The following is a 22706-nucleotide window of genomic DNA, read 5'->3' on the forward strand; positions in this document are numbered from 1 at the left end:
CTACAAACATGATTCACAGCTGCTGCTGACTTAAAAGTACATAATCAAATGTTTACATGGGAAGTTTCCAGTTTCCAATAAACAGGTTTTTTAAAAATGGTTGTTTATGTTTAGGAACACTTACCGGGAATATCATGTAGGCATGTTTCATGTTGCAGGTCTCTAACACAAAAGCAGAAGGGTTACCATCATCACTTGTTACATTAACCTCAGATCTTACAAGTTAAAAATACTTTTATTTAAAAGTATAGGATAGAAAGCCCAACAACATTGCAATTTATACATGTGTAGTACAAGCACCTTGGAAGCTGTGAGAAGGCTCCAAGGCTCCCTTCATTCCCTCACTGAACAGTAAGAGTTGTAATTTTGGGGTTTCTGGGCTTACAGTTACCAAGGATACTATTTGCTTGGGTTTTAATTGTAGTGAGAAGAGCTTGTGGAGCCTGCATAAGAAAGGTCTTTCAGGGCTTTTATAATAAACTTTGCCTCCCCCTAAGGAAAAGCATCCCCACAGGAATACATTTATTCCAATTTTTATTTCCAGCCAAAATAACACCATGTCAGTCTTCAGGCGACCTGTGCAAACCACCGTCACAGCCAGTGACACACCGCTCAAACCCCTCCACCTCCCATTCCAGCACACTGGGGCCACCTGCACACGAGCTCAGGCACCCGGGACTGCGGCTTTGAATGGCAAGTGCTGCCACCAGGCACCAGCTACTTGGACCACCAGGTTTTTCTACTTAATGCACTTGAGTATTACTAAGCAGTTTTATAAAAAGGCTGTTAGCTGACTTATGTTCAAAGCTTAATAGGGGAACAGGGCTCTAAAATTAGAGAGCTTTCTTTTGTTTTGCTTTTCAAATACAAATTTATCAGCCTGTAGTGGAACTAGAAATGAGAATGAGCAGTGCCAGAGTTCAAAACATGGAAGGGATCCCCACTCCAGCCCTTATTTAAAACAAACACACCCCAACAGTCCTTTATGCTATATTTGATCAACTATATTTTTTGCTTACAGTGTGTGAATGGCTGTGGTATGGCTATGAATCCTTTCACGCTGCAGGAGACCAGGAACTTGCAGAGTGCCAGGCAGATTGGGTTTTTCAGTGTACTCTGTGCCCAGGTACATGTGGAAGACACCGCACACCTAATGCTGCAGGGGAAAACTGCTTCTGAGAAAGAAGGCACCAGTGAAACCAGACTGAACAGAGAGAGAAGTGGGCAGACGTGCATGGATGAGAGCCACTGTTACTTGTGATTCAGCTTCAGCTTTGGGCCCCTTTCTCTGGTGATGTTCCCTCAGCCACCAATTCTCATTCTTGGTCTCCAATACTGAAATGTAAATACCCCCATTTTACCTCACCTCTGAATTTTCAGAAGACTACAGCCAGCAAAACTGCCCTTCTTGCCTCGCCATGTAACTTCTGGCTGGGGCAGAATTCCCTGCAGAATGAAGTGACACATGCCATGCAGCTCACCTCCGAGCACTGGGAAAAACACCAAGAAGCCTGCAGTGTTAAAAAGGAACATTTTATTGCAAGAGATTACAAATCTGGCACTGTGGCCAAACGTTTCCATTACATCACAATTGCTACCCATGTATCAGGCAACAGCACCTACAAAGCATGGTGGATTGAAATATCTGAAATCATAATGCAGTCAGCTTTTTTAAATAAGTACCACCCTAAAAAGATTTTTTTTTAAACAAAGTCAAAACTATATAAACCAATTTTTTAAATATGAAACTGGTGTTTAAGTATCCAGGCATTTAACTACTGTGATAAAAAGTGGAAAAGTCTGTTAACCATAGCATTCAACTAAACAGGCTTTGTTCACAGCCCTTAACCATTAAGTTAAAAGCCAGTACACGTTATTTGCTGTTAATGTTTCTTCATTTATTCAGCCCAATTTATCTTCTGTAGGTTTTCAGAATCAGGTAGATTTAATGCATAACCCCTCTTTAAAGCACTGCAGGAAACCCAGAACCATAACCAGCTCAGAAAAAACACCACAGTCAAAAAAGCTTTGCAGGAACACGTCTTCCCATCTCAGGCCTGTGACGCTGACCTTTGGAACTTTGGATGCTCTTCTCTGAGCCCCAGTTCATAACTCGTGTTCCTCCTGTGATCTACTTACCTCAAAGACCTTGCTGATTTCCCTGAACGTGGCTGAAAAGGCAGGACTTTGCGCAGGCACACAGCTCAAACACAAACCGTGTGGCCCAGGACCTGCACCCGACTGTTACAGTGCCCATCTCTGGCACGCCCGGCCCTCGCTCTCCCTCACCCACAGCTCCCAGTACCTATCACTGCTCAGTGCTTCCTCTCCATCAACGAGTCAGCAGCTCATTTCCTGACACTGCTGGCTGGGTAAGGCGTGCCCTGAGGAAGCAGAAGTTGGATCTGTGGGCAGAGCTGGACCGCCTCAGCTCACGGGAACAGTGCACCTCACACAGGTCATCCAACCCACGTGCGGCAGGACACGGCAAACAGCAGTAAATGCCCAGGGGTCTCTGTAAGCCGACACGTGTTGTCTGCTTGCCTCCACTTTCCATGCATAGAGCCTGAACACACTACCACGGGCACTTTAAAATCATCTTTCCAACATTCTGCAGAAACATCTTTTCAAGGAACGCAACAGAGTTTTAATTTTTGAATATAATTTGGAAATATCACTGCGATTAGGGAATATAGGCAATCATGTTACAAAAAGTGTATGGGGTGGTCTTCTACAATTTCCAAGGCTTCTCTAAGCATTCTGAAAATTCTTTTGTAATTTTCCTGAGGTTACTACTTAAGAGACCTTTACCAGAAACTAGGATAACTTCAGAAACAAGTAAGACTGTGATAAAGAACCAAAATCAACCAAACAAAAATCACTGCACCACTGCAGCCTTTACCCCAAAGCAATCTAAGTCAACCTGAACAGACTAACACTTGTGTTTCTATGTGCAACTCTGGAAGTCCAGCTCTTTAGCACAGACTGCCACAGAGACTCTCAAGCCACAGAACATGAGTTTGGTATCACAAAGCAACTGACTTAATTTACCCTCTTCTAACACATTATTTAGAATTTCTGTAAGTCCAGAAAGGGGCATTTATATTTCCTTGAAGGCAGTGACAGAAGATCTGTATTTCTAAACAACAGAAACCAAGAAAATTAATAGGCCCACTTGAGGACTAGAGGCTAAAGACAGCTAAAGGGTACTCTGATTTTTTATTTTAAAAGTTAATTTAGTTTGTATCAACCATATATGCAATTAATTCAATAATCAGAAGAGTTCTAGAACTTCTGCATATATTTCAAACTATATTGCAAGGATCTGATTTAAGTCAGGCATACAGCTCCAGTGCACCCACTCAGCCTGTCAGTGAAAACTCTGCTCCTCATCAACATAATCTCATTTTGGAAACTTACCAGCCCTAGAGCTCCCTGCTCTTCACACAGCCTTGCATTTTAGCGTTACACAAAGCAGCTCACTATTGGGGTTTAATGAATTTAATAGAATGAACTAGGGGTTTATTATTATTATTAACCTAGTAAGAGTTTTTTGCTAATGCAAAATTCCGCACGATATGGCTTCACCTTACAAGCATTCTTAACAATACTAGATAAATATCATTTGCACTTCATTGATTTGCTCATTTGTTAAACAGCCACAAAATATGGTGCTCTCACAAGCACTTTTTTTGGTGAGAAGGGTAAACAAGCACTCTATTAAAGCATTATAAACATTCAAGGTGATTTGATCACTTCCCTCTATTTGCTTCAACACATTGCTTTAAATCTTCCATTTTCACAGCGTATAAAAAAATCCCACAAGCATCCACAAATTTAGAAATTTGTTAGTCTGCATACACATAATTTGTCTGCAATATACTTCAACATCCCAGTTATCTTTTCTAAAATCTCTAAAGTATTTTTTCCTCCAGCCTTTAAATGTAACAATGTAGATTTTCCAGTTATAAGAGAATAAATTCTGACAAGAAAGCTAAACTTAGCTATAGCAATTTGTACAGTTAAACACCTGATAGCACTAATTTAATGACAGCCTTGAAGAGTTAGGATGGCCATATCTGAGGACTCTGTCCTGTAGAGCTGTGCATTTTCAGCCCATCTATTTTATCAGAACATTAACAAGCCTCATGTGTTAACTCTAAACTCCGTGCACCCAGGAAGACAGACATTTATTCATATTTTCCACCAATCAAATGTAATGCGTCTGTGAACAATTCAGTTTATTGCAAGTAAATGTACTTTTACTTAAGATCATGTGAAGATTCTAATCTCAAGCAAGACAAATCAATTTCACAAACTTAATTCACACAATGCAAATAAATGCTTCACATTATAGACATTTAGATTTTCTTTAAACCTTTTTATTTAGAGATTTTTCTGGTAAGGAGATATACCATAGGAAAGCAATTTCACTGGCAGTGAGGTATGTATATACTCTACCAAAATACTCCTCTTGCTTTAACTGCTTTTAACTTTATTTACATATAAAGAAAATATCAATGCATATCCTTGGCTTAACTACAGTATGTTACCCTATATGAGTAAAATGAAATGTTACTTGCATACAAAATTGATTTGTAGAGGAATCTAATTTGATTTAAACAAAAATCATGTTTTGAAGACAGTTTAAATGAACAAACACAATTCATCATGACCAAGACACCTGCACCATATTTCCATCCTCACAGCACATTTATTTCAATAATTCTGTAAGTAGGTCCTTAGCATGAGCATAGTGTTACAGTTTTCATACATATAATCACATCCAAAACAAGCTCTAAAATTTAAGTTGTAAACATTCTCTTCATATGTAGAAACAATTCAATCTGTGTTCGAATTTTCTAAAATGATCAATCTTTTAAACAGAATTATAAATGAAAAGTCTACTCTAACTGTGTAGTGAGCAATGCTTATTAGTACATTTCTACAGTGTTAAATAAAATAGTAGAGGCAAACTTCCGTAAGCAAGTCAGACTTCAGGTAAATCATCATAAAAGTAACAAACTTGTTAACAAAAAGATGCTTTGTAATAAAGAAAGTTGGATTGAATCTACTATGATACAAAAACATAAGGGTAAATACCATCTTTGTTGACAAGTAGGAGGTAGCATGGATGCACCACTTTATTGTCAGTGAGAAATGCAACTGAAGTAAAGAATATTTCCTTACCACAAATTTCCAGTATTATGTACATATTTCTCTTAGAAATTTGTTTAAACAAGTTTCCCTCCACTTTTTAGTACAAAAAGCCTCATGTGATTTAAAAAAAACACTTACACACCTAGATAGAATAGTACTAATTGCCCTATTGGAACGAAACAGTCTCTTGAACTATGAAGTACATGGTATTTAATGCCCTAAGTTGAGTAAATTGTATTAGCAGTTCTTGGTATTATACAAAACACTACATACATACAAACAAAATATAATAGTATCTTATTTTACTATGTAATTCTTTTTGGAATAAACAGAGCCTTGATTTGGGTAACACTGAAGAGAACGTGGTTTCTTTGTTTTATTAAAATCTGTCTTTTAAGTACCCATGTGCAACAATTTAAAAATGGCTGCCATACATATAATGGTCTTGTATTGATAGTGAACACAGTAACTGACAAAAACATAATAAACCTTAAAAACACATCTTCCACCCTATATAAAATATAAAGACTACTTACTGTAACTGTTAAGTATTCAATTTATTTTGATGTTACTGTAATCCTCCTCTATTTTTCTGTCCTTAGCATTTATAAACATAATTTAGTGTAGCAATTTATTTTAAAAAATGATGAAGTATTTCAAATTTACACCCAATTAAAATTTAAAATGTTTCCTTGTTCTATGATGCTGCTTCTGCCATCAGTAAAGAAAATGAAGTTTCAGTAATTGAAGCAGGCTTTTTAAGTAGTGATGTGACTTCAACCATGCCAGCTCCAGTCCGTGGAAGATTTGCGTTGACAATGTGTCGCTGCAAGTGCTTTATCCAGTCTTCTTGAACAGACAGAGGTCCTCGAAAGACCAGACCACAAAACCTATGCAAATATTAAAATTAATCCATCAAGATATATCTAGCTCTACTGAAAAATTATAAAAGACAGACAATAAGTGAAAAGTCTTAATTTTCTTGAAGTTTATTTCTATATATTTTAGCTGAAAAACTTAGTAATTGAGTTCATTAGTAGTAACAGTGAGCACAAACCCCTGCAGTTTATACAACTCACACTCTCACATTTTTAACACTAGCAATAACAATCTGTTCTTATGTAAGGTTTCTTTTGAAGGACAGAATATTACTTAGACATGACCAGTAAGATTTTAGCTAGAGAAGCAAGTGGCAATCACCCGAATATGACAGGATCAAATCCTCTTGTCCAAATTAACGAAAATAGGCAATTGCTTACCCTCCATATTATTCAGTTTAATCACAAACATTTATGAGATACAATCCTATTTCTTTTTATTTTCTTTTAAAATTAGTAAGCTCTTAATAATGTGTTCTTTCAATGAAAATAACACTATATACCTGCATCTGAGTATGTAAACTTCATCAGCACTATGAGGTAACGGCAGCATTTTCTTCTTGCTTCCAGATCTTGACCTTGACTTCTTTTGCTTACAGTCTAAAGCTAAGAAGAGAAATTTCCATATGTGAAAGTAATACTTCAATAAGTGTTAACCAAACAGAGATATTCAGTAAGTATTCCCTATAGCAGTAGTGAAAAGACATCTACCTCCTTGTTATTCTACATTTAATTATAATATAAATCCAAAACAATTACAGTGTATGCTAAGAAACATACTGACAAAACACATGAAGCTATTTTTTTTAGTTTAGCATGGTGCTTGTTCTTTGAAAGACTAGATAATTGACATTCAGCATTAAACTGCTGTTTTAGTATCAGGAAGCACCTACAAACCTATTGCAGAATTATACAGAAGCAAAGCACCATTGGAAATTCCCTTTCATGAATAAAATGCTGTCAAAATCTCGAACTTGTTTTGTAGTTCAAGTACCATCACAAGACCACTCACGTTCAACCAAGTTACAACTTCATAAAGTTGTAGCTTTCAGCTACTACAATCACGAATTTCTAGTTTGAATAGAACACCTCTTTCAACATAAAGCAAAAATCTGTCCTTTTGTTCTAAGAATTTCAAATGAAGCTTCCCCCTTGCTCCTGTCTGAATTCTAGTGCAGCTTACAAAAAGTATGTATTAGTCCGTGGCAGTGGGAGTTCTTATTAGGACAATCAACAGAGATGGCAAGGTCACTTTTTAAATTCAGTCTAAGCATTTGAAACTATGTATGAAAATAACGTGTGAGAACAGGAAATGCATAGCAAATGTGTTCAGTTAGTTCTGAGGTCTGTACCTCTTATAAACAGATGTAATGGGAATCTGTAACAGAATCTGGCCATTCTAAGAAGCAGCCAAAGTGGGGGATGAGTAGATTAAACTGAGTTAATATTGTTATGATGAAAACAGCTGATAAAGCTCAAGAAGTTTGTGATTGCTTGAACTGAGAAGTATATCTAGCTACACTCTTCCAAAACAAGACACCAACAATAAAACTATAACACAAATACCTTTTGTAAACAACCAGTTACACCACTTCATCAAAAACTCCACAAAAACTGGAAAGACAGCACCAGGTGGTATTCTTGATACCAAGAAGGTATAATGCTACACTACTGAAGCATCTTAACAGTAAAATTAAAAAAAAATTGTTACACTTGTCTAAAATTTTAGCTCCTATAATATAAAATAGAAGAATTAACCTCTTAGTAGTATTCTGAAGCATAAGGCGAGGCAAAACATGTTGATTTAAAGAACACAGGTCTTGACTGCATCCTTCATTTTTCTCATTTCCTCCAAAGGAACACCTCTCAAGCTTTTACCCTGTAGCCCAAGCTTTTAACTTGGTAGATATACCAGACATTTCCCAGTTCCATCCCCAGATTTAAAGATTCCTACAGTATCTAAAATTTTAGAATGGATTTCTGAGATTTGAAGGTATCAGAGAACCAATAAAATAAACTGAAAGCAGATACCAAACTAAAGAGACTTCCTTCAGACCAAAATCAGGAAAACGAGGCTTAACAGCATTTTTTTTCTGACAGCAACAATGAAAGCAGTCTGGATATAAAGGCAGTAACCCAAGGTGGCGGGGGGGAGAGAGAGAAATGGCCAAGATAACTTCTGGAAAATTGTTAAGGATTTTTTAATACTTTATTCTCTCACCAAAAGCATATTCTTCATTTAATTCGGAAGAAAAAAGATATCATTCAGGCTGTAGGAACTACCAAATAGTATAAATATTTTACATACCGCAACTTCAGTAACAACATCATCAGAAATGTAAGCAGATAAAATACTGGAACCCAGACACCCATGCTCTGAAGAGAACTATTTGTGTGAGGGGCGACTTATCTGAAGCAGTTATTACAGCAAAAGCTTTGCCTTTGATGATTTTGCAGAACATCATGGGAAGAAGGGAAACAGAAATCAGTATTATCCAAATGCAAACACGTCCATGAGCTGTATCTGAGGACAGTTAGCTGATATAAGCTGATATCAGTAAAATAAAAGAAGTAGTAGATAACAGACTACTAGCGAGGTCAACCTGCATTTTAAACAAGAACTGGTTGATTTCCTTCATGTTGGCAAAGACATTCATTCCCATAAAGAAATTTGATTCTACTCACACACATCCAGAGCATTTCTCTTTCTTTTTAGACCTGGATTAGTCTTCTGCAACAGAGTTCCTGAAACCTAATGGTTTTGTGTGTGTGCATAATCTACTAAGAAAAAAATCCCCTCTGAACTACTGTGCAACCAAACAACAGCAACAATGACAGAAACTGCCATAATGTACCAGAAGAGGTAGTTTCTGCTTCCTTGAAAGGCACCTTTTCCATGAACATTGAGAAAACAAGAAAAACAAAAGAATGCACATCTTCTCTGAGTCATTTATGATGGAGGCTCTAGATAGAGAAATTACAGAAGAAAGGGCAGAAAATATCACAGTAAATGACATCAAGAAAAAAGATTCAGATTACTCAACACATTCTCAGAGCAACTTAGCTACATTTGAAAGTAGATTTGCCCGGGCAATAAGCTGTTACAACAGACAGAAAACGCTAAGAATACTGAACCGGTGTTCTGTAAAAAATTTTTTGTTCCTTTTGTCTTTTGAGCTAGTGAACATATTCTATCACAGTTTAGGGAGCTCAAAGCAGCACAAGTACATTCTGAAGTTACTCCAGTGAAGCTGGAAAGTGAGCAGAGAAAGAGTAACATCTGTGTAAAGCCAAGCGAAAACCATAATTCCAACAGCAGTTATCAGGCACGTGGACCAGTAATTATCACGTTAGTTTCATTTTGTCTACCCAGAAAGCAACAAGTTTAAATGAAGTCACATGCACACACTTGAGTAGTCTTGATACGATGCAAGTCTTGATAGTGGTTGCAACGCATCAAGTAAGTCACACAATTGCCTCATCCATTGCCTACCCATAACATAGCCATGTTCTGACCAAAACTCAGCTACTGTATTTCCTATGTCTTTACTGTAACAAAGCATGAACTCCTCAGAAAGTATGTTTTTATCGCTTCCACGAAGACACCAAGGATAATTTAGCTCCGGTAAGCTGCATGGAAACTGCAGCAAATTGCCAGAAAGGCAGGAACTACCTTCCACTACTACTTTGTAGTTACGACAGTTTCCAAACTATCATCTTTCGTTCTCCATAAAGGCCTACTTCTTTTTGGAAGAAGCCTCCTTCCTTCAAGTTTGGCTACCCGGTGTTTCCCAGTTGCTATTCAAAAAACTTGTAAACGATGAGTCGCATCACTTCATCAAACCACTGATACAACATGACGGAGAAGCAACCCATTTAAAACAAAAGACAATCAAACTACTGGAAGTGCTCAAGTTCAATTTCAGAGCACACTATTTAGAAAAATATGTGCTAGGTAAAACGGCTGCATATAAAAACATTCTTTACCTCTGTGGCCACTTATCAAGAAACACTACAAGTAGGAGAGATAGGAGGTTTAAACGAGCATGAGAACATGAATTAGGTAGGTGACAGTTGGAGGCCCTTCATGCTAAGACATTTGGTCTGCAGTTCAAAATTAAAATGCTCTGCTTCCTGATGTCCATCAACATGGAAAGTTTCTTATTTCAGGAAGACTAGACCTGAGTCTTTTAATCAGACTTTATGAATTTTGTCATAAGCTAACACAAGCTGAATAATTGCACACATGAATGGAGCTAATTAACCATTTGAAAACTGCCAATTAAAAAGTAAAAAATAATGAATTATCTTTCTTCTACATTTAGTCACTAATTTTTCAAATTCAATCACTTGCTATCTATCCTCATCATTACTGCACAGTAAAGGGCATTAAAAACCCCCTCCAGTAATGTGCTCCCTGAAGGATTTTATAGGATGCTGAAAATTAGCTCATTGTGATGGCTGATTGTTTGTAACTGTAACTGCACAGAATAAAGATACGCAAAGCCAGTGGACCTCAGATTTCTGCTGTAGCTGGATATGCTTCCACCACAAACTTCCCAAAGCAATATTTGAAATTATTTGGATGTGTAGTGGCCTTGTGAACTGCTACCTCGGTCACACTGTTGGCTTGAAGGCCAGACTTCTTGTTCTGTACTTTATTGTTCCCTCCTGAGTTTCTGAAGAAGCAGTCTCCATCTACAGAAGCAATGACCAAAGAATAAAGTGGTGATTCCCAGAAGATGACAGCCGGTATGAAGAGACTGAGTGTGTGAAAAGAGTCAACAAAGAGAAGATGTAAAAAGCCAGAGTGTAAGAGAGTATCAAGAGACTTGGGGAGAGCAGGGCAGGGGGAGGAAGAGGGGCCTAGAGAGAAGAAAAGAAAGGAAGCTGAACATACAACTGTAACCAAGAAGAATGAGATGCATTTTGAAGATTTTGTGTAGGTCAGTCCAACACTCTCAAGATAAGCAGAAAAAGAAGCAAGTCTGCCACATGCTCTGAGAAACACCAGTGTGTTGCTGCTATTCATCAAAATGTGTATTAAAAGGAAATTAGCATCTACTCAAGACGAGCAATTAAATAATTATATTGTTCGAAGTTGGACTGAATAATGAAAAAAAGTTCCAGCCAGTCATCTGAAGATGATTATGCAAGCAATAATACAAAAGCGACTATTAAGTGAACCTAGACAGGTATTGGCTATACATTGGATCTATAATGCATACCTACAGGCACAAGTAAGATATAATAAAGACTAACCTCACACAGCCGACAGCTTAGTAACTTTCACTTCTAGGATGTTTTTCTTGAGTCCATTCTCCAAAGCTACCATTATGTGTAACTATGTCTACTATACTGCTAAAACTGTCAAGTTGCATTTGAAAAAAAAAAAGGGTAAGATTTAACTAAATATAATCAAATTACTGACTGAAGAAGTAGGGCATCTGCTAGAAAAGCAATATGATAACAGTCAATATCAAAACCACGTGCAAACAAATCGAAAATCTGAGAAGACTAATAAGTAAGCTACTGTAGCACTAGGAGAGGTCTCATTGGTGGCATACAGAGATTACTGTATTTCTCTTACTAAACAGTAATGCCTTGATAATTCCCCTAATAATTGCCAAATAAAAGAATTACAGCATTCATGTTTACACACGATTATTTAATTACAGGAAGATATTGAGAAAAATAATCAACCACTGTGGTTTCTTTTTGGTAGTTATGTTTACTTTAGAAGATCTAAGAAAGGTTTCATGAAAACAGAAGAAAGAACCTGTATAAACATATCCTCATTGTCTCCATACAACAGCTGAAGGCCACTGAAAGTTCAGCTGTGGCTGAGGCCAAACTGAAGACATCTTGAAGTTGCTCTCAACTGCAACCATTTTTTAATAATAAAACCTGAGATCTCCCCAAGAACAACACTCATAGCAAAGTTTGAAACTAGTGCGTGCTAGTGAAATCCTGCATTAAAATAATTGTCTTGCGTTATAAAGTGGAATATCAAATAAAACCACTGTTTACAAGTATGTTTTCTCGTCTACAAGCCTTGCGTTGAGCTTGCTTGAATGAAAAGTCAGGGCGCAAAGTTTACAAACTTCGCAGAGTTACAGCAGTATAATGACTAAGTTAATATAAATATACATTGGTTGCATGTTATAGCTAGAACTTAACATTGACTCTTTAAGTCAATGGTTTCAGCAAAAGGCCTTTATCCATGGTACAGGCCATTTATCTGGCTTAGCTCCAGCTTCTGAGATCAAAAGATTTTCTTTTCAAAGTTTTGTTTCTAACCTTTTATCGAAGCTTTGTTTCTAACCTCATTTTGTTTCTAACTTAATTTTAAATCAAATTCTAGGTCCAATGATAAAAGACTTGAATTTTCTTTCAGTTCTTTTAAAAAATGTGGCAACTGTTCTGATGAGAAGGTAAATACTTCACTAGCAAAATACACTTCTTAAAGAAAACAAACAAAAATCCCTGAAAGCACCCTAACAAGCTTGCTTCACTCTTCCCATTTAGCAGAAGGGAAGCTAGGCACAAACAGCTAGTCCAGGATTCAATCTCTGTGTACTATCCTGTCTGCCACTGTGGCTCTTTCACTGAATTATTAAGTTCTCAATGTGCAATTTAAATAGTATAGCTGTTGAAAAATACTTCACCAGTAGGTGTGTAAGAAAAATAACTTACCACAGGGCTAGTATCAAATCAAAGCAGTGGTAAATGAAGTCCACTACCATCACCTTTCTACTGAATAAATATGAAAATTTTCAGAATCACGGACTAAACACATATTCTCCTACGCATTAGACATTATTGCATCTGCTGACTCCTAAATCTGCTTTGTTATAGCATTAATGTAGTGTAACATAAGACCTGGCAGCCACAGGCCCATTTTGTAAAAATATTTCTTTTAGCCTTCTGCAGAGAAAGCCTGCAAATCAGTTTGTCATTCTTAGCATAATGAATTACATTTGCAAATAAAAAAAGGATTATGCATTTTCTAAGAGCATTATGTAAAAGTCTGTGCTTGTTAACACAGAAAAGTGATGGCTGCCCTTCTTAATTACAGAATATTCCAGACTTCATATCTGCCAAATTTCCTCACTATATTGCATCTCTACTCCCCAGTTTGCTGTTGTGAAGTCCCACTAATCTCAGCAATAATCCAAGTAAACTCAGAAATTTCCTACAGCCAAGCAAGCTGCAGGCCTCTGGAAACAAATAAAAATATGGAATATTAGATGAATTTCAAAAGGAAGTGTGTTTTAATTAAAAACATTAATAGCAGTGCCAAATGCTGTACTAAACAATGTCAGAGCAGGTAGTTTTTGGGTTGTGAGCCAAACAAGAAAAGAAACCAACTACATACGGTATGTTGTTAAAAATATACTAAGTGTAAAATTACTTGCTTTTCCTATTTTACTACAGTATTCTTCATAATTATATGTACTAGACTGTAAAAATTACTTGTTGTTTTGTTGTCTTTTTTTTTCCCCGCTCTCATTTTTGAGATACTTTTGAACACTTCATTAGAAGGCCAATTATCTGGTTTGAAAGTTGTGATATTGTAGGAGAACGAATTTAAGCAACCATCTCTTAGTTTTGCTTACATACCTTAGATGTTGGATCCAAAATCAAAGAGTAAGAATGAAAATCAGACATGAGAGTGGACAACAGCAACATATCTTTTCTTACAAGTTGCTGAAGTTTTATGGCAAATAAATTGTTTACCAGCAGAAGCTTCAAAATTATTTTGAATTAACATATGCTTTTGTCCAGTCTGATGAAGAAAATGTATCATAGACAGACTTGCTTTTACATCTGTAACAAAACATACCTGTCCCAGTCAAAAGTCCAGCACTCTTCTTTCGTGCATAAGCGCGTAAGTGGTTGGACAGGCTAACAGCACTTGTAAACGTCGTATTGCAATGCACACACGTTCTAAGCTTCACAGGCATACCTATCATTCAAAAGAAAACTATAATCCAGTTCTCTCTTCAAAAAATGAAATTCTCAAAGCGTTGTAAAAAGTTTTCTGCAATAAAGATGGTTTAAAATATATTCACTGCATTGACGCAATTGTTTAGTATATTAGAAGGATCCATGTTAACCGTTATTAGTTTTCCACCTGGTGCTTTAAGCCAAACCACGTTATTTGAAAAATAACAGAAAGGAGGCAACTTGAGCCCATTACGCTACTCTGCATTTAATACCAACTACCAAGTTCCTATAGATCTCCACATTATGAAGCTCTAATACAAAATACAATCCTGCAATTTGAGTAGCACAATTCTGTTGAAAAATTTCAGAGCTTTCAACATTTCCAATAAAGAGAATTTGGAAAGTCAAGTTGACAAAGTGGTAATTAAAAGTGTTTCACCCATAAGACTGAAGAGCTCCACACTAAAATTAGTGTGCTGCTGAAGGCTCGGAGAAAAAGGTGGTAAAACACACCACTGAACAGCTGTTAGACAAAACGTTTTGTTCAGTGCATTTCTGTTCTTACTTTAGATGTGCAATTGATAACGAAAGTAAATGAAGGTTTTTGCTAAAATCTTTGTGCTAAATAAACGATCAACAAAGCAACATGCTATTTATCACAGGAAAACAGTGAAACAGTACTGAAGTCCTCACTTACAGACAAAGAAACCATTGTAACTTATCCCCTGCTCACTTCACCATAATGTTTCTCCCTTCATTTTACCACAGATATATTGTTTTGGTCAACTAATATTTCAGGTTCTCTACTAATAAATTATTAGAAGAATAAATAAAAAAGCTAAAACTACTCAGCTGGAAAGCCTCTGTTTGCAGGAAAGAAAGAATGCTATTCTCCAGCAGCCACAGAAGACATGCTGTTTTTCAGGCAAGTTGCAGAAGAAGAATACCTGGTTGGTAAAAACCTTTTAAAGAAATATTTGCCTTTTTTAGGAAAAATGGAAGATTTTCAACTTTAGGTTAAATATTTTCTTATTCAACTGGCACAGTGCGTTAGTTGTCAAATTCTGTTACCTCAGCCGCAGAAAACTACAGGGCCCCATTCGTATCTGTTAGTACTATGCAAGCATATGTTTATTTTTATTTGGTTGTTCATCACACCAAACAGGTGCTACCTAGTATTGAGCAGTAAATATTAAACAGAAAGCAATACACAGTGTCAGGTTTGGCAAGCTATTCCTTGAGCATTTTCAAATCATTAAGCCTGTCAAAGATACACTTCCTTTGTTAAGCAATCTCCTGTCTTAAGGGACAACCACAGACGTCCAGAAGACATAAAATGTAACTCTGTTCCACTTCTACTATGTCATTTTAGAAAGCCACCTTTGTTAAGAAATTGATTGCCACACTTTTGTAGTCCCCTAAAAGAACTTCCGAGCACATCAGATTGTTGTTTTTATTTGTTTATAGGAAGAAAAGAATATAGGTGAAAAAGTACTAGGCACTGCCAGTTTTACTAACCTGGGTAATAACAAGAAAAGCAACAGAACAAAAAAAAAGTCAGGGGTATAAAAATAAGATCCTGCTCCTCAATCTAAAGAATCCTGCACCATTATAAGGTGGTGTCCAAACAAGAAACAGGTAAATGCAAGCTCTACATACACATTAAAAAGGATGTTGTAAGAGTTCCTCAAGACTAGAAATAACTCTTATGTGACAAGTAGGTTAAAAACATCACTCTAAAAGCCTGCTCTATTAGTATACAGAGTAGCTAGGAAGTTGATTGTAGAATTGTTTCATTAGCACAATCCTCAGCGGAGGGACAATCTAGGTCCTTATCAGTCAGAGGCCGTGCATCAGAAACCTGCTGGCTACAACTGTATTCCAACAAAGCTTGAACTAGCACAGGTCATCACTCAGGATAGACAGGCCCTAAGCAAGCATGAGTTTCTCAGAGCAGCCGCAATTTTGCAACAAACAAGAATTAATCTATGTTGTAAGAGTATGTTTGCCTAAAACCATCAAAATTAGTTGACAGTGCTTCACCAATTTGCAATATTATGCATTTATAATGGTATCAACAGTTCTGTTAGTTTGAGCAAATGCTGCCTTTCACATATCTCAAGGATTTAAATGCAGTAATTCCCAAACCAGCTGCTTTAATGCCTGAAAACAGGGTTACAAGCCCGAACATTTCAGAACTGTTAGCCCACCAAATATGCAGGGACACTTCAACTTGTTTACTGCAGGATGTGTCTTCTTCCTTACTGAGGCTCACTTTGTGTCCGCTTTGAATTTGTATGCCCAGTCATATGCAGAACAGGAACTATGTTCCATGCAAAAACCCCTCAGTGCTGCTGAGGGGTTTTTTCACTTTAGGAAAAACATGTCAGAAAAATTTGCTGTGCTACCTCTCGCAGTCAAGTGTCCTCTGGAAATGAAACAAGAATTAAATGAACAGAATCCCAAATAAAATACTTTGCACTTGTTATTTTCTCTGAATTAGAGGATTCTTTGGAAATGTTGTCAAGAAACACCTTCTTACCTGACTGCATAGTCAAGTCCATTTTTTGTGGCTGATACATCAATGGACTGTCTTCATTTAATGGAAGAACACATTTCTGAACAAACCTCTTTCTTGCAGTTTGATTATGAATCTTTTGAGGGGAAATATCAGGATTCCTTTCTTCTCCTAACCTCTTGTTTTTCAGGAGTTCTATCAGTGTAAGTGACTGATTTTTTTTGCCATCATGTAGTACTGCTTTTGTTTCATGACATTCGTTTAGGAAACTCAGCCCTTCTTCCTCCGATGCAGACACAGATATATCTTCAGTCTTTAGGCCATTATGGTATGCTTCAAGAGGTATAACATTCTGAGATAAAAAGTCATCATTTGATGCAAATTTCTGAGCAACAAACGGCCTGGGAATAATGCGGCGACTGTTCAAAGCCTTCAGGATTTTTTCATACTTCTCTTCATTTTGCATCATCTCGTTCAGAACACAGATCGGAGACTTGTGTGCATCCCACTTGGTTTTGCCAAGCCTCTTCAGGTGTCCTCGCACATGATTAGACAATCCAATTTTAGTATCGAACCAGCCTCCACAGAGCTGACATGTATGCTCAGAGGAAGTTTCAGATTTTTCAATTGCTACAAAGAAAATAATTATAATGTTTTTTGACAATTATATATAGTTAAACATGACAACAAATCATGAGAGGCTTTACAAGAAGCTAAAGCAAGTCTTGTATAGTGCTCAATAAATCCCTTTGTCCCCTTTACTTTGTACCCAAATAATAAAAAAATCTTACCTTTTCTAACACGTTTAACAGGAGTTCCTGTTCCAGCTCTTTTAAAATGCTGCATTTTGTCACTTGTTGCTATCTGTTCTGGTGAAACAACATGTCGGGCTTCATAGCTTAGTCCAGCTCTGTGAAGATGTCCTCTGACATGATTGGACAAGCCAACACCTGTTTCAAACGTTGCTGGACAGTATGGGCAGGACTTCTTTTCAAGCGACAAATCAGTCCAGTGGAAAACTGAATTATGCTTTGGCAATGCTGATCCTACATTTTCTAAATTCTGAGGATCATGCAAATCATGCAAGAAGTTACTACCCTCAGCATCTTCATAATACTCAAAATAAAAGCCATCATTCTGCTCATAACCAAGTGAAGACTTATCACCAGCTTCATTATCTTCCATTTTACCTTTGAATATGGGGAATAGGTTTACATGCTCCTGATTAATATCACTGTAAGATTCATCCTCCACAGACTGTGTAGTGTAATCACATAGTTCAACATTATCCCATGAACTTTCATCCTCCGTTTCATAGCTGTCTTTTTTTTCAGCAGAGTTAAGTTTCTGTAAAACAACAACAGTCATTTTATGCAGAAAATCTGGATAGCAATCCAAATCATCTGTAACAGAGCCTTCCCTCTTGGATTCTTTAATCACTCTTTTTACACCTACATGCCTACGATCTTTACAGCCTTCTGCCCTTTTGCAATCAAGGCTATTTGAATCCATGACAAAACAATTATTACGGGGACTACTTGATGAAGAAAATAAATGTAAAGCACTGACAGATTTGGACTCTTCCTTTTTTAAATGCAAAGGATAAGAGTCATTAGATTTTTTAATCATCCTGTAGTTTTCATATCTGTGTCTATATAAATAATTACCACTTTTTTTGGCACTAGCTTTCTGCTTTGCTGCTTGATGAAAACATTTACGTTTTTGGTCAATGCTATTTCTAATCAAAAAGTTCTTGTTTGTAGAATTTAGATTGCACACACTTACAGATGACTGTGAAACGCTTTTCCGAGCCTTCTGTATCCTGTAGGGTCTCTTGTGAAGTTTTGTGAAGTTACTGGACTGTGAAGTAGAGCCAAATGATCTTTTTACATCCTGTTTTAAAGCTGAGTTCTTTGGAAAAGTAGAAGAATGTCTCATCAACTGTTTTGTCCTGCTACCAAAACCTAAAGACTCTTCTATTATGCTGCCTTTTCTCTTCTGTAGTCTAAGATGGCTACCAAAGGGATCCATGCATGATGCGGGATGCAAATATGCCATGTGTTTTTTCAAAATGCTTCTAGCTGAAGTAGCAAATGGACACATCTTACACATATACGTCGATGACTTTCTTGAGGATCCTAAATAGGGATCTTTCAAGGATGCCTTTTTCTGGGTTTTCCTCTGGGATATGTCGCTACCAATAATTGAACATTTGACTACTGCCCCATGAGCAATCCCTCGATGGCATTCCAGTTCATTTTCTGTCACAGCCATGAAATTGCATTCCTCACAGCAGTAATATCTTTTATCTTTTTCATGGGTCTTTGCATGCTGCACAAACGTTTTGGGACAATTGGTACCAAATACACACTGCGGGCATTGTAACCGTGCACTCCTACCCTCATCCTGAAGTTCTTTCAGCTCACGAATTTCTTCCATCAGTTTCTGCCTTCTTTCCTGGTGAATTATCATATGTTTAAGAAGTGAATTACGATCTCGAAATGTCCTTCCGCATTCCCTACATGCGTAAGGCCTGGGGACATTGAGATGTCGGAAATGACTGTTCCCATCTAAATGGTACATCATATGCCTATGCAGATGTTTCTTCTCTCTAAAATTCACATTGCACTTTGTACAGGGATAAAATGATGGTTCATCAGTACTGAAAGTAGATGGTGATTCAGAATCATTCTGTTCACATTTGTTTTTCAAAGTATTGGAAAGAAAAGTGCTAGTGTGAACAGGAGAAGTATCTTCTGCACAATTACTACTGGGACTATAAATGAGCTGCTGGATAGCATCAACAGTTTCCAGCTCTTCATCTGTGGATTCAGGCTTTACTTTACTCAGTGAGTATTTCTGTGGTTCTACTATTTGTAGCTCCTCATTCTGCTCTAAGAATTCAACATTTAATAGTTTTGACTTACTAGGAATACAACTGGTATCATCAAAACAGTCTTCAGTATAGCGTGTTATTTTACTAACATCCATTTTCCTTTTTCGCTTTTTTTCTAGCCCTACCTTACAGTGAATGGGAGACTTCTCTATTGTTTCTTCATTTGTCATAAGAAACTGTATAAACTCTTTTTGTGGATCCCAGTTGGGATCACATCCCGATCCAAAACCACCTGTACCTGAGGAAATGCCTGTTAATGTATCAACACAATCATCTTTTAATAGTAAATTTTTATCATCCTCACAAACTTCTACTTGGCCTACTAAAGTGCTGTCTACGCTATTTCCTACTGTTTTCTGTGAATCACAACCAATTGAAGCAGAGGTAGGTAGATTTTTAATGGAATGAGTCAGGTTCTTAGCATGTGCTACATCAGGTAACAAAAATAAAACTTGGTGCTGATTTGATTTCTGTGTTGTACTCTTTGCAGGCAGCTGAAGATCATGAACCACTGTCAAAGTTGAGCAGGAATCTGTGTGATGACCTCCAGGCTGTCCAGTGGTTAATGAAACACTGCCTTTATTCATAATGGAAGTCTTTGCTGAGGTGGAGTGTGAAACTGGTCCATTAACAGCAGTTCCTCTAGACAACATAAAGTTTTCACTAGAAACAGTAGGAGCACCAGTGTGTATAAATAGAGAAGCCTGGCCTCCACTTAAGGCTTTTTCAGATCTGTCCCTTGATAGCTCCTCAGGCAGAGTCAATGTGTTGTTCTTCTGAAATGACGTGTCGCTCTCTTGTGGTTTAGGAATGCCACCTTCTTCCTCAGATGTGAAATTATCATCACATAGGATTTCTTCCTCTTTAGCACCAGAGACTTCAGTATTTATCTCTAAATCATCCATATTGCTGGTCTGTCCATTAAGTATATTTATACTAAAAAACAAACAAGAAAAGGATCAGGTAAATGGCAATTTTAATTTACAGTTCTTTTCAGGATCACTCTTCCTCACACTGTAATCTAAAAAGATGTTTTGAACTTCTTAAAAATGTATTTTTTAGTTAGGATATTCATGACACTTAAAATTAATCAATGAAGCAGCTAAAATATACTATTTTTTCTATGCAATATTAATAACCATACAGCAAACTAGTCACTGCCGAGTATCCCAGTTCAAAGAAGCCTGAAGACCTACACACAAACAAGATAGAGAAAATTAGATTGTCAAAACAGTTGTGAATACATTCTGCATGTACATAACCACAGAGTTTACCTTTAGCTGTTTTCTAGAAGTAAAGCATGTAAGGAGGAGAGGCTACACCGTCATCTACTAGCAATTTTAGTTAGTTTGTTTGTTTTGTTAAACATACTTCCTTTAGCAAACTAGGAAACTAAAATAATTTTATGTTTCTCAAGGTAGCACTTTTTTCAAAGTACTTGCATACAACTGACCTGATGCTACATGGAAGTCTGCTGGGGTGTTTACTTTGGTATTACAGGATTTCAGAGCATGGCAATAACAGTATCTACTAGTACAGAGAACAACTGCATATAAATTCCCTATGGGAGGTTTTATTTTTCTACAAGTAACTTTTATTCTTACACCAAATTATCTACCCGACGCTTAGTGAGCACAAAGAAGTTGCCTACACATGAAAATCAGCGTGTGACCAACAAGAATGTAAACTTCAGTCTACCCTGCCATTCGCCTCTCATATGGGTCCTAAGAACACAGTGAGCATAAGGCATTAAAACATTCATCTAGGAGCAAGAAACGTCTATCTGCATTTTACGGAAATCACATATTTTATCCTTAAAGAGTACCACTTGCTTTGATGTTCTGGGGGATTTGACTCCTGCCATCACATAGTTCCTGTTACTAATTAACATTTTGAATAGAGCTCAGTTAAAAGGAGTCATTACTTAACTCTCTAAATTAAGATGTTATAACTCACAACTAATATCCGTGGCTCCCTGCAATGGTCCTTTATCGAAATCAAGGAAGACCACTCTGGACATCCTTTTTTCCTAAGGAGAGAAAACAACCTGGTTAAACACAACCACTTTAATCTTCATATGTCACACTCTAAAGTAAGTCCAGCATTTCTTTTAGTTTTTCAATTCAACATTATGATAGCTATCCACACAATTCAAAGCTAGCTACGGCCTCATGGAAATTCTTTGTTATTGTACTTGTTTTGTTTCAAATCGACAAAAGGAAAAAACAAATACTTAACCCCCTTTAAGTTTGTAAAAAACAAACCCTAATGTAAGATGATTTACTTTTGCAGATGAAAGTCATTCTATTTGGAGCAGAAATACAACGAAAAAAATAAGTCATTGAAAAAATATTTCCTTTGCTACTCCATCACTGGACTAGCCAATTTAGAAAAATAAAGCAATGCTCATGTCAGAGGCATAATAAATGTTTAAAGTGTGTGAAATATTTTATTGTATTATTTATCTGTAACACACCTTTATGCAAATGTTCTACTAGACACCCCAGTTTCTCATCTTCCCATTTCTTAGATTTTTGCATTTCTTTGCTGTTTTGATATGGGTCATTTTCCACTATAATAACGACTTCCAATAAGATCATATTCAAAGCTATCACCCTAAAATGGTGATAATGCACCACCAAGCAGGAGTCTTTACATCACGTACACAAGTTAGAAATGGGCAGTGCAAACATGCATTAAGAATCGGTAATGCAAAAGTCAATTAAAAGAAGTGAAACCTCCAACACATGCACAACAGCTGATGCACAACAGCTCCAACAATTTGACAACTCAATATTGTAGGCTTCATATAGTATTAGGCAGAGTATAAAAACATTCACGAAAAGTTTGTAAGAAATTGAGTAGGACCATTTTCCCTCTAAGATGTGTGTTTTCCTTGTTTTATTATTGGAGAGGTAGACGAAAGTGTGCTCAGTCAATTTGAGAGCCTGTATTAGCTTTTCTCAACAGGAAGCAACGTTGCTAACGAAGTGGTAAATTCAGTGTTAATGAGTGGCTTCACTGTTACCACCTCTGAGGTAAAACCTTCCATGTTCCAAGTTCCACCCATCTGTTCTGGTGTGAGGGGCTCAGAGGAAGAACAGACGCTTCCCATTTAAAGCAACTTCACTGGTACCCCCTGAACAGCAGGGAGGCAAACTGAGAATATTGTGCTGGTTGGAGACCGCGATCCTCATTATCAGAATGGCTCCTGAAAACTTCTCACAGGTTTACATGATGAAGACAAAACCATACTGATGCTAAATATTAGTGGTAAAGCTTAAGTTAAAAAGGTGGCTAGGAC

The 22706-nt window shown here is 37.0% G+C and overlaps 1 protein-coding gene across 2 annotated transcripts; it reads right to left on the reverse strand.

The window, feature by feature from the left end:
- Positions 1-1512: 1512 nt before the first annotated feature.
- ZNF644 (zinc finger protein 644) lies at positions 1513-21433 on the reverse strand. Of its 2 annotated transcripts, XM_039382982.1 has the most exons (7): positions 21359-21433; positions 18292-20338; positions 17298-17853; positions 16531-17136; positions 13885-14007; positions 6542-6644; positions 1513-6050 (listed from the first exon to the last, which is right to left on the reverse strand). In XM_039382982.1, the coding sequence occupies exons 2-7, from the start codon at positions 20305-20307 to the stop codon at positions 5858-5860; spliced, it is 3597 nt and encodes a 1198-aa protein (XP_039238916.1). In that variant the 5' UTR covers positions 20308-20338; positions 21359-21433; the 3' UTR covers positions 1513-5857. The 2 variants fall into 2 exon arrangements, with proteins under 2 accessions (XP_039238916.1, XP_027567625.1); XM_027711824.2 differs by lacking the exon at positions 13885-14007 and having other exon boundaries at positions 17298-20338.
- Between the last annotated feature and the right edge of the window lie 1273 nt (positions 21434-22706).

This window comes from Pipra filicauda, unplaced genomic scaffold (assembly GCF_003945595.2).
Source record: "Pipra filicauda isolate LSUMZ 115617 unplaced genomic scaffold, ASM394559v2 scaffold112_size3218982_pilon, whole genome shotgun sequence".
NCBI classification, from domain to species: domain Eukaryota; kingdom Metazoa; phylum Chordata; class Aves; order Passeriformes; family Pipridae; genus Pipra; species Pipra filicauda.

Bases quoted from the DNA above. Each gene is read 5' to 3' on its own strand.
- ZNF644 (XM_027711824.2), bottom strand. From the start codon at position 20,307: ATGGATGATTTAGAGATAAATACTGAAGTCTCTGGTGCTAAAGAGGAA. The intron at 17,137-17,297 runs GTAAGATTTTTT...TTTTCTTTGTAG, and splicing joins TGTTAAACGTGTTAGAAAAG to CAATTGAAAAATCTGAAACT. The intron at 6,645-16,530 runs GTAAGAAGGTGT...TTCTCTTCTTAG, and splicing joins GGACTTGACTATGCAGTCAG to CTTTAGACTGTAAGCAAAAG.